The 14,017-nt window shown below is 37.5% G+C and overlaps 1 protein-coding gene across 2 annotated transcripts in view; it reads right to left on the bottom strand.

Moving 5' to 3' along the window:
* Positions 1-14,017, bottom strand: part of LOC110441346 (interferon-induced helicase C domain-containing protein 1-like) — a 43,792-nt gene that overhangs the window by 7,385 nt on the left and 22,390 nt on the right. For both annotated transcript variants that reach the window (XM_021484461.1, XM_021484462.1), the window contains exons 6-7: positions 7,116-7,373; positions 3,158-3,320 (exon numbers count right to left, since the gene is read on the bottom strand). In XM_021484461.1, the coding sequence (XP_021340136.1) occupies positions 3,158-3,320; positions 7,116-7,373 (421 nt within the window). The remainder of the gene's footprint in view (positions 1-3,157; positions 3,321-7,115; positions 7,374-14,017) is intronic.

The raw sequence follows: 14,017 nt of genomic DNA, 5'->3' as shown, positions 1-14,017 counted from the left end.
TATATATTTGTGATTTCTAGTCTACTATGTGTTATATATTTGTGATTTCTAGTTTACTATATGTTATATATTTGTGATGTCGAGTCTAGTTTGTGTTATATATTTGTGATTTCTAGTCTACTATGTATTATATATTTGTGATTTCTAGTCTATTATGTGTTATATATTCGTGATTTCAGGTCTACTATGTGTTATATTTTTGTGATTTCTAGTCTACTATGTGTTATATTTTTGTGATTTCTAGTCTACTATATGTTATATATTTGTGATTTCTAGTCTATTATGTGTTATATATTTCAGATTTCTAGTCTACTATATGCTATAAATTTGTGATTTCTAGTCTACTATGTGTTATATATTTGTGATTTCTAGTCTACTATATATTATATATTTATGATGTCTAGTCTAGTTTGTGTTATATATTTGTGATTTCTAGTCTACTATGTGTTATATATTTGTGATTTCTAGTCTACTTTGTGTGCTATATTTGTGATTTCTAGTCTACTTTGTATTATATATTTGTGATTTCTAGTCTATTATGTGTTATAAATTCGTGATTTCAGGTCTACTATGTGTTATATTGTTGTCATTTCAATTCTGACATGTGTTATATATTTGTGATTTCAAGTCTATTATGTGTTATATATTTGTGATTTCTAGTCTATTATGTGTAATATATATTTGTGATTTCTAGTCTACTATGTGTTATATATTTGTGATTTCTAGTCTACTATGTATTATATATTTGTGATTTCTAGTCTATCATGTGTTATATATTCGTGATTTCAGGTCTACTATGTGTTATATTGTTGTCATTTCAATTCTGACATATGTTATATATTTGTGATTTCAAGTCTACTATGTGTTATATATTTGTGATTTCTAGTCTATTATGTGTAATATATATTTGTGATTTCTAGTCTACTATGTGTTATATATTTGTGATTTCTAGTCTACTTTGTATTATATATTTGTGATTTCTAGTCTATTATGTGTTATAAATTCGTGATTTCAGGTCTACTATGTGTTATATTGTTGTCATTTCAATTCTGACATGTGTTATATATTTGTGATTTCAAGTCTATTATGTGTTATATATTTGTGATTTCTAGTCTATTATGTGTAATATATATTTGTGATTTCTAGTCTACTATGTGTTATATATTTGTGATTTCTAGTCTACTATGTATTATATATTTGTGATTTCTAGTCTATTATGTGTTATATATTCGTGATTTCAGGTCTACTATGTGTTATATTTTTGTGATTTCTAGTCTACTATGTGTTATATTTTTGTGATTTCTAGTCTACTATATGTTATATATTTGTGATTTCTAGTCTATTATGTGTTATATATTTCAGATTTCTAGTCTACTATATGCTATAAATTTGTGATTTCTAGTCTACTATGTGTTATATATTTGTGATTTCTATTCTACTATATATTATATATTTATGATGTCTAGTCTAGTTTGTGTTATATATTTGTGATTTCTAGTCTACTATGTGTTATATATTTGTGATTTCTAGTCTACTTTGTGTGCTATATTTGTGATTTCTAGTCTACTTTGTATTATATATTTGTGATTTCTAGTCTATTATGTGTTATAAATTCGTGATTTCAGGTCTACTATGTGTTATATTGTTGTCATTTCAATTCTGACATGTGTTATATATTTGTGATTTCAAGTCTATTATGTGTTATATATTTGTGATTTCTAGTCTATTATGTGTAATATATATTTGTGATTTCTAGTCTACTATGTGTTATATATTTGTGATTTCTAGTCTACTATGTATTATATATTTGTGATTTCTAGTCTATTATGTGTTATATATTCGTGATTTCAGGTCTACTATGTGTTATATTGTTGTCATTTCAATTCTGACATGTGTTATATATTTGTGATTTCAAGTCTACTATGTGTTATATATTTGTGATTTCTAGTCTATTATGTGTAATATATATTTGTGATTTCTAGTCTACTATGTGTTATATATTTGTGATTTCTAGTCTACTATGTATTATATATTTGTGATTTCTAGTCTATTATGTGTTATATATTCGTGATTTCAGGTCTACTATGTGTTATATTTTTGTGATTTCTAGTCTACTATGTGTTATATTTTTGTGATTTCTAGTCTACTATATGTTATATATTTGTGATTTCTAGTCTATTATGTGTTATATATTTCAGATTTCTAGTCTACTATATGCTATAAATTTGTGATTTCTAGTCTACTATGTGTTATATATTTGTGATTTCTAGTCTACTTTGTGCGCTATATTTGTGATTTCTAGCCTATTATGTGTTATATATTTCAGATTTCTAGTCTACTGTATGCTATAAATTTGTGATTTCTCGTCTACTATGTGTTATATTTTTGTGATTTCTAGTCTACTTTGTGTGCTATATTTGTGATTTCTAGTCTACTTTGTATTATATATTTGTGATTTCTAGTCTATTATGTGTTATAAATTCGTGATTTCAGGTCTACTATGTGTTATATTGTTGTCATTTCAATTCTGACATGTGTTATATATTTGTGATTTCAAGTCTATTATGTGTTATATATTTGTGATTTCTAGTCTATTATGTGTAATATATATTTGTGATTTCTAGTCTACTATGTGTTATATATTTGTGATTTCTAGTCTACTATGTATTATATATTTGTGATTTCTAGTCTATTATGTGTTATATATTCGTGATTTCAGGTCTACTATGTGTTATATTTTTGTGATTTCTAGTCTACTATGTGTTATATTGTTGTCATTTCAATTCTGACATGTGTTATATATTTGTGATTTCAAGTCTACTATGTATTATATATTTGTGATTTCTAGTCTATTATGTGTTATATATTTGCGACTTTTAGTCTACTAAGTGTTATAAGATTTTATCGTGTATTGTCTGTATTTCCCAGGCTGGTGCTTGTTAAGATGTTTGGTATAACCTACTGTTGTACTCTTTGTCCTTTTATATATTCTACTGTCCTTTTATATATTCTATTGTCCTTTTATACATTCTACTGTCCTTTTATATATTCTAATGTCCTTTTATATATTCTACTGTCCTTTCTGATTGTTCATGTGTATTCACATTTTACTGCTGTGTTACATTTTACCGTGTGGTTATGTGCAGTGTTAACATACGTCTGATGGGGTCAGGAACGTATTCCTTGTACTCTTTCATGTTTTCCCGGGGGGTAGCGATCTTGTAAACATGCATTCTCGCCATCAGTTCTAGGATACTTTCCTCTGCACCCTGGACATTCCAAGCCCGCTCTGTCCCTACGGACGCTGTCATCCCGATGATCTGGTGAAGAAGAACATTACATAGGACAGAAGAAACATCCTCCGTAGGACATACACAAGTTAATTCGTCGCCACTGTACCAATCAAATGTACTCATTAAACAACATAAGCCAAAAATGAAAGCACACATTATCACTCACTAGCAATATAGAAAACCGTATACCTTGCGGAAGTATATTGATATGGACATACATCCGCCGTATACCTTGTGGCAGTATATAGATATGGACAAACGACGGCCGTATTCCTTGTGGACGTATATAGATATGGACAAACGACGGCCGTATTCCTGGTGGCAGTATATAGATATGGACAAACGACGGCCGTATACCTTGTGGACGTATATAGATATGGACACACGACGGCCGTATACCTTGTTGCAGTATATAGATATGTACATACATCCACCGTATACCTTGTGGCAGTATAAAGATATAGACATACATCCGCCGTATACCTTGTGGCATACCTGGTGGCAGTATATAGATATGGACACACGAAGGCCGTATACCTTGTGGCAGTATATATATAGGGACATACACCCGCCGTATACTTTGTGGCAGTATATATGGACATCCATATAGATATGGACACACGACGGCCTTATACCTTGTTGCAGTATATAGATATGGACACACGACGGATATGGACACACGACGGCCGTATACCTGGTCGCAGTATATAGATATGGACACACGACAGCCGTATACCTTGTGGCAGTATATATATATGGACACACGACGGCCGTATACTTTGTGGCAGTATATATATATGGACACACGACGGCCGTATACCTGGTCGCAGTATATAGATATGGACAAACGACGGCTGTATACCTTGTGGCAGGATATAGAGATGGACAAACGACGGCCGTATACCTCGTGGACGTATATAGATATGGACACACGACGGATATGGACACACGACGGCCGTATACCTTGTTGGAGTATATAGATATGTACATACATCCTCCGTATACCTTGTGGCAGTATATATATATGGACACACGACGGCCGTATACTTTGTGGCAGTATATATATATGGACACACGACGGCCGTATACCTGGTGGCAGGATATAGATATGGACACACGACGGCCTTATACTTTGTGGCAGTATATAGATATGGACATGGACACACGACGGCCGTATACCTGGTCGCAGTATATAGATATGGACACACGACAGCCGTATACCTTGTGGCAGTATATATATATGTACATACATCCGCCGTATACCTTTTGGCAGTATAAAGATATAGACATACGTCCGCCGTATACCTGGTGGCAGTATATAGATATGGACATACGACGGCCGTATACCTGGTGGCAGTATATAGATAAGGACAAACGACGGCCGTATACCTTGTGGACGCATATAGATATGGACACACGACGGCCGAATACCTTGTGGCAGTATATAGATATAGACATACATCCGCCGTATCCCTTGTGGCAGTATATAGATATTGACACACGACGGCCGTATACCTTGTTGGAGTATATAGATATGTACATACATCCTCCGTATACCTTGTGGCAGTATATATATAGGGACATACACCCGCCGTATACTTTGTGGCAGTATATATATATGGACATACATCCGCCGTATACCTTGTGGCAGAATATAGATATGGACACACGACGGCCTTATACTTTGTGGCAGTATATAGATATGGACATGGACACACGACGGCCGTATACCTTGTTGGAGTATATAGATATGTACATACATCCTCCGTATACCTTGTGGCAGTATATATATATGGACACACGACGGCCGTATACCTGGTGGCAGTATATAGATATGGACATACGACGGCCGTATACCTGGTGGCAGTATATAGATAAGGACAAACGACGGCCGTATACCTTGTGGACGTATATAGATATGGACACACGACGGCCTTATACTTTGTGGCAGTATATAGATATGTACATACATCCGCCGTATACTTTGTGGCAGTATATATATATGGACATACATCCGCCGTATACCTTGTGGCATTATATAGATATGGACATACATCCGCCGCATACCTTGTGGCAGTATATAGATATGGACACAAGACGGCCGTATACCTTGTGGCAGTTTATAGATATGTACATACATCCGCCGTATACCTTGTGGCAGTATATAGATATGTACACACATCCGCCGTATACTTTGTGGAAGTATATATGGACATCCGATATGGACACACGACGGGCTTATACTTTGTGGCAGAATATAGATATGGACACACGACGGCCATATACTTTGTGGCAGTATTTAGATATGGACACACGACGGCCGTATTCTTTGTGGCAGTATATATGGACATCCTCCGTATACCTTGTGGCAGAATAAAGATATAGACATACTATATAGATATGTACATACACCCGCCGTATACCTTGGGGCAGTATATAGATATGGACATACATCCGCCGTATACCTTGTGGCAGAATATAGATATGGACACACGACGGCCTTATACTTTGTGGCAGTATATAGATATGGACACACGACGGCCGTATACTTTGTGGCAGTATATATGGACATCCGCCGTATACCTTGTGGCAGTATATATATATGGACATACATCCGCCGTATACTTTGTGGCAGTATATATGGACATCCGCCGTATACCTTGTGGCAGTATATAGATATGGACATACATCCGCCGTATACCTTGTAGCAGTATAAAGATATGAACACACGACGGCCGTATACCTTGTGGCAGTATATAGATATGTACATACATCCACCGTCTACCTTGTGGCAGTATAAAGATATAGACATACACCCGCCGTATACCTTGTGGCAGTATATAGATATGGACACACAACGGCCGTATACCTTGTGGCAGTATATAGATATGTACATACATCCACCGTCTACCTTGTGGCAGTATAAAGATATAGACATACACCCGCCGTATACCTTGTGGCAGTATATATGGACATCCGCCGTATACATTGTGGCAGTATATATATTTATGGACATACATCCCCCGTATACCTTGTGGCAGTATATATATATATATAGACATACATCCGGCGTATACTTTGTGGCAGTATATATGGACATCCGCCGTATACCTTGTGGCAGTATATATATATATATGGACATACATCCGCTGTATACTTTGTGGCAGTATATATGGACATCCGCCGTATACCTTGTGGCAGTATATAGATATGGACACACGACGGCCGTATACCTTGTGGCAGTATATAGATATCGACATACAATCGCCGTATACCTTTTGGCAGTATATAGATATGGACAAACGACGGCCGTATACCTTGTGGCAGTATATATGGACATCCGCCGTATTCCTTGTGGCAGTATATAGATATCGACATACAATCGCCGTATACCTTTTGGCAGTATATATGGACATCAGCCGTATACCTTGTGGCAGCATATAGATATGGACACACGCCGGCCGTATACCTTGTGGCCGTATATAGATATGGACACACTACGGCCGTATCCCTTGTGGAAGTATATATGGACATCCGCCGTATTCCTTGTGGCAGTATATATAGATATGGACACACAACGGCCGTATACCTTGGGGCAGTATATATGGACATCCGCCGTATACTTTGTGGCAGTATATATATATGGACATACAACCGCCGTATACCTTGTGGCAGTATATAGATATGGACACACGACGGCCGTATACCTTGTGGCAGTATATATAGATATGGACACACGACGGCTGTATACCTTGTGGCAGTATATAGATATGGACAAACGACGGCCGTATACCTTGTGGCAGTATATAGATATGGACATACCTGTGGTTGTTTGGCGGCGCTGTCATCCTGGTGTAATTTCCTGTAGTGTGCCATTATCTGATTATAAAGTTCGTTTTTTCGTGTATGGTGACACTCGTCAAATACGAGCATAGAGAATACATTGAGAGATACGGATCCACTGTTCAGGCAGTTCCAGAGGATCCCCGGGGTAAGAACACACACGCGACATCTCTGTACCATGGCGGATAGGCGTTCACCGATTAGCTGGTTCTTCCCGCTGAACATTCGGATCTGGTGCTACCGGTATAGAAACATATACATAGGACTGATACCATAGCTTGCGTCAAAAACAGGATGTGGAAAGCTGTCAACATTCTAGTTCAGTTGAAATACAGAAATGTCACCATTTCGAATAAGTAATTCATGGTTAATGCTTTAGATTTCTAGAAACCAGTTTTTGTTGGCAANGGGGGGGGGGGGGGGGGGGGGGGGGGGGGTCATGTTTTAGAGCGCTTAGGACTCTTACAACAATATTGCAACTAGGTAGCAAGACCATGGGGTTGTAGGTGATGATGACGATCATTTCCGATATTTCTCGGTTACTGTGTTATTCAGAAGGACTTAGTTCCACTGGGACTTTGTTTTAGAAACTACAAATAATTAGTGAGGTTTAGCAACAATACGGGTACGTGAACGTGTAAGCGACACGTCAGACTTTGAAGACGTTTAGAAGCATTACGTGTACGTGTACATGGCTATTTAATCCAATCAAAAAGCTGGTTACAGCAGTACTTTTTTCCAAGAAAGATGTCGACATGTCGTCTGCTTGCAGTAATTGAAGAAGATGGCGGTTTTCTCCTTTTGACAACATTGTAAGATTTAGATTACGCCGGAAAAAGATAAGCCACTGTTTGATTTTGCAAACTTGTCTAATGAACAATGTAAAACTTCGCTTTGAAAAAGACGATATTCCTTTGTTAGCCAATGCCCTTCGTATCCCACCGAAACTCGAATGCCCAAATCGAACGGTGTACTCCGGTCTCTATGTATACTCCTCAGACGTTTGACTTACCCAAACCATCCTGGTGACGTGTACCATTGATTCAGAGGTCTCTGACAGCAATGTCGTTTATTATCAACGAACTTCTTGATTTTCTGCATGGAAATCATGGACATTTACTGCGTGAGTTAAACATGTCTTGTCTGTCATATCAACATATTGATGAATTTTCTAATGCCATCAGATCACGTCATGACCTGTTCCAAACTGTTGGGGTTTTATAGATGGAACTGTGAGGCATATATGCAGACCAACACACAATCAACGATTAGCTTACAACGGACATAAGAGAGCGCATGCGCTTAAAATCAACTGTGGCGGTACCCAATGGCCTTGTTGCCAATATGTGTTGGTAATGGAGGGTAGGCGACATGATGCTGGACTTCTCAGGGAGAGTCACCTGGAGGGACGAATGCGGAGGCATATGACACTACCAACCGGACATATATATTCTCTCTATGGTGACCCCACAAACCCCCTCACGACCTACAACATAACGCCATTCAGAGGAGGAGTCATTTCCGCTAACCAGGCAAAATTCAACAATTAAATATTTGTCGCATTTGTGTCGAATGGAGTTTCGTGAAGATTTTGGCGCTTTTTACGTTTCTTGATCATAAGAAAATCCACAAACTATATTTGCAACTTGTAGGAAAGTACTTGCTAATAGGAACACTCTTATCTAATTGTCTTACATGTATGTATGATAGCGTTGTCTTACATGTATGTATGGTAGCGTTGTCCTACATGTATGTATGGTAGCGTTGTCTTACGTGTATGTATGGTAGCGTTGTCCTACATGTATGTATGGTAGCGTTGTCTTACATGTATGTATGGTAGCGTTGTCTTACATGTATGTATGGTAGCGTTGTCTTACATGTATGTATGGTAGCGTTGTCTTACATGTATGTATGGTAGCGTTGTCTTACATGTATGTATGGTAGCGTTGTCTTACATGTATGTATGGTAGCGTTGTCTTACATGTATGTATGGTAGCGTTGTCTTACATGTATGTATGGTAGCGTTGTCTTACATGTATGTATGGTAGCGTTGTCTTACATGTATGTATGGTAGCGTTGTCTTACATGTATGTATGGTAGCGTTGTCTTACATGTATGTATGGTAGCGTTGTCTTACATGTATGTATGGTAGCGTTGTCTTACATGTATGTATGGTAGCGTTGTCTTACATGTATGTATGGTAGCGTTGTCTTACATGTATGTATGGTAGCGTTGTCTTACATGTATGTATGGTAGCGTTGTCTTACATGTATGTATGGTAGCGTTGTCTTACATGTATGTATGGTAGCGTTGTCTTACATGTATGTATGGTAGCGTTGTCTTACATGTATGTATGGTAGCGTTGTCTTACATGTATGTATGGTAGCGTTGTCTTACATGTATGTATGGTAGCGTTGTCTTACATGTATGTATGGTAGCGTTGTCTTACATGTATGTATGGTAGCGTTGTCTTACATGTATGTATGGTAGCGTTGTCTTACATGTATGTATGGTAGCGTTGTCTTACATGTATGTATGGTAGCGTTGTCTTACATGTATGTATGGTAGCGTTGTCTTACATGTATGTATGGTAGCGTTGTCTTACATGTATGTATGGTAGCGTTGTCTTACATGTATGTATGGTAGCGTTGTCTTACATGTATGTATGGTAGCGTTGTCTTACATGTATGTATGGTAGCGTTGTCTTACATGTATGTATGGTAGCGTTGTCTTACATGTATGTATGGTAGCGTTGTCTTACATGTATGTATGGTAGCGTTGTCTTACATGTATGTATGGTAGCGTTGTCTTACATGTATGTATGGTAGCGTTGTCTTACATGTATGTATGGTAGCGTTGTCTTACATGTATGTATGGTAGCGTTGTCTTACATGTATGTATGGTAGCGTTGTCTTACATGTATGTATGGTAGCGTTGTCTTACATGTATGTATGGTAGCGTTGTCTTACATGTATGTATGGTAGCGTTGTCTTACATGTATGTATGGTAGCGTTGTCTTACATGTATGTATGGTAGCGTTGTCTTACATGTATGTATGGTAGCGTTGTCTTACATGTATGTATGGTAGCGTTGTCTTACATGTATGTATGGTAGCGTTGTCTTACATGTATGTATGGTAGCGTTGTCTTACATGTATGTATGGTAGCGTTGTCTTACATGTATGTATGGTAGCGTTGTCTTACATGTATGTATGGTAGCGTTGTCTTACATGTATGTATGGTAGCGTTGTCTTACATGTATGTATGGTAGCGTTGTCTTACATGTATGTATGGTAGCGTTGTCTTACATGTATGTATGGTAGCGTTGTCTTACATGTATGTATGGTAGCGTTGTCTTACATGTATGTATGGTAGCGTTGTCTTACATGTATGTATGGTAGCGTTGTCTTACATGTATGTATGGTAGCGTTGTCTTACATGTATGTATGGTAGCGTTGTCTTACATGTATGTATGGTAGCGTTGTCTTACATGTATGTATGGTAGCGTTGTCTTACATGTATGTATGGTAGCGTTGTCTTACATGTATGTATGGTAGCGTTGTCTTACATGTATGTATGGTAGCGTTGTCTTACATGTATGTATGGTAGCGTTGTCTTACATGTATGTATGGTAGCGTTGTCTTACATGTATGTATGGTAGCGTTGTCTTACATGTATGTATGGTAGCGTTGTTTTACGTGTATGTATGATAGCGTTGTCTTACATGTATCTATGGTAGCGTTGTCCTACATGTATGTATGGTAGCGTTGTTTTACATGTATGTATGGTAGCGTTGTCCTACATGTATGTATGGTAGCGTTGACTTACGTGTATGTATGATAGCGTTGTTTTACATGTATGTATGGTAGCGTTGTATTACATGTATCTATGATAGCGTTGTCTTACGTGTATGTATGGTAGCGTGGTCTTACATGTATGTATGGTAGCGTTGTCTTACGCGTATGTATGGTAGCGTTGTTTTACATGTATTGATAGCGTTGTCTTACATGTATCTATGGTAGCGTTGTCTTACATGTATGTATAATAGCGTTGCCCTACATGTATGTATTGTAGGGTTGTCCTACATGTATGTATTGTAGAGTTGTCCTACATGTATGTATGGTAGCGTTGACTTACGTGTATCTATGGTAGCGTTGTCTTACGTGTATGTATGGTATATGTATGGTAGCGTTGTTTTACATGTATGTATGGTAGCGTTGACTTACGTGTATCTATGGTAGCGTTGTCTTACGTATATGTATGGTAGCGTTGTCTTACATGTATCTATGAAAGCGTTGTCTTACGTGTATGTATGGTAGCGTTGTCTTACATGTATCTATGAAAGCGTTGTCTTACGTGTATGTATGGTAGCGTTGTCTTACATGTGTGTATGGTAGCGTTGTCTTACGTGTATGTATGGTATATGTATGGTAGCGTTGTTTTACATGTATGTATGGTAGCGTTGTCCTAGATGTATGTATGGTAGAGTTGTCCTACATGTATGTATGGTAGCGTTGACTTACGTGTATCTATGGTAGCGTTGTCTTACGTATATGTATGGTAGCGTTGTCTTACATGTATCTATGAAAGCGTTGTCTTACGTGTATGTATGGTAGCGTTGTCCTAGATGTATGTATGGTAGAGTTGTCCTACATGTATGTATGGTAGCGTTGACTTACGTGTATGTATGGTAGCGTTGTCTTTCATGTATGTATGGTAGCGTTGTTTTACATGTATGTATGGTAGCGTTGTCCTACGTGTATGTATGGTAGCGTTGTGTTACATCTATGTATGGTAGCGTTGTTGTACATGTATTTATGGGAGCGTTGTCCTACATGTATGTATGGTAGAGTTGTTTTACATGTATGGATGGTAGCGTTGTCCTACATGTATGTATGATAGCGTTGTCTTACCGTGTATGTATGATAGCGTTGTCTTACATGTTTGTATGGTAACGTTGTTTTACATGTTTGTATGGTAGCGTTGTCCTACATGTATGTATGGTAGCGTTGACTTACGTGTATCTATGGTAGCGTTGTCTTACGTGTATGTATGGTAGCGTTGTCTTACATGTATCTATGAAAGCGTTGTCTTACGTGTATGTATGGTAGCGTTGTCTTACATGTATATATGGTAGCGTTGTCTTACATGTATGAATGGTAGCGTTGTCCTACGTGTATGTATGGTAGCGTTGTCTTACATGTATCTATGAAAGCGTTGTCTTACGTGTATGTATGGTAGCTTTGTCTTACATGTATGTAAGACAACGCTACCATACATACACGTAAGTCAACGCTACCATACATACATGTAGGACAACTCTACCATAGATCCATGTAAGACAACGCTATCATACATACACGGTAAGACAACGCTATCATACATACATGTAGGACAACGCTACCATAGATACATGTAAGACAACGCTATCATACATACATGTAAGACAACGCTACCATAAATACATGTAAGACTAATAGAATCTATCACTCCTGTGTGATATAGACAGAGATATCTCAACCAGAGGGTGAGATTTTTTTTTTAGGTTTAGCACGAGGCTTTGCCGAGTGCTAAAACTAAAAAAAATATCTCATCCCGAGGGTTGAGATATCTCTGTCTATATCACACAGGAGTGATAGATTCTATTAGTCTTACATGTATTTATGGTAGCGTTGTCTTACATGTATGTATGGTAGCGTCGTCTTTATGGTAGCGTTGTCTTACATGTATGTATAGTAGCGTTGCCCTACATGTATGTATTGTAGAGTTGTCCTACATGTATGTATGGTAGCGTTGACTTACGTGTATGTATGATAGCGTTGTTTTACATGTATGTATGGTAGCGTTGTCTTACGTGTATGTATGGTAGCTTTGTCTTACATGTATGTATGGTAGCGTTGACTTACGTGTATCTATGGTAGCGTTGTCTTACATGTATGTATAATAGCGTTGCCCTACATGTATGTATTGTAGGGTTGTCCTACATGTATGTATTGTAGAGTTGTCCTACATGTATGTATGGTAGCGTTGACTTACGTGTATCTATGGTAGCGTTGTCTTACGTGTAGGTATGGTAGTGTTGTCTTACATGTATGTATGGTAGCGTTGACTTACGTGTATGTATGATAGCGTTGTTTTACATGTATGTATGGTAGCGTTGTATTACATGTATCTATGATAGCGTTGTCTTACATGTATCTATGGTGGCGTTGTCCTACATGTATGTATGGTAGCGTTGACTTACGTGTATCTATGGTAGCGTTGTCTTACGTATATGTATGGTAGCGTTGTCTTACATGTATCTATGAAAGCGTTGTCTTACGTGTATGTATGGTAGCGTTGTCTTACATGTATCTATGAAAGCGTTGTCTTACGTGTATGTATGGTAGCGTGGTCTTACATGTATGTATGGTAGCGTTGTCTTTATGGTAGCGTTGTCTTACATGTATGTATGATAGCGTTGTCTTACATGTATCTATGGTAGCGTTTTCCTACATGTATGTATGGTAGCGTTGTTTTACATGTATTGATAGCGTTGTCTTACATGTATCTATGGTGGCGTTGTCCTACATGTATGTATGGTAGCGTTGTTTTACGTGTATGTATGATAGCGTTGTCTTACATGTATGTATGGTAGCGTGGTCTTACATGTATGTATGGTAGCGTTGTCTTACATGTATGAATGGTAGCGTTGTCCTACGTGTATGTATGGTAGCGTTGTGTTACATGTATGTATGGTAGCGTTGTTGTACATGTATTTATGGTAGCGTTGTCCTACATGTATGTATGGTAGAGTTGTTTTACATGTATGTATGGTAGAGTTGTTTTACATGTATGTATGGTAGCGTTGTCCTACATGTATTTATGGTAGCGTTGTCATAC

The sequence above is a fragment of the Mizuhopecten yessoensis genome, unplaced genomic scaffold (assembly GCF_002113885.1).
Source record: "Mizuhopecten yessoensis strain PY_sf001 unplaced genomic scaffold, ASM211388v2 scaffold715885, whole genome shotgun sequence".
Lineage (NCBI taxonomy): Eukaryota > Metazoa > Mollusca > Bivalvia > Pectinida > Pectinidae > Mizuhopecten > Mizuhopecten yessoensis.
The sequence above is the reverse complement of the archived record's forward strand: the minus strand, read 5'-3'. Positions and strand labels throughout refer to the sequence as shown.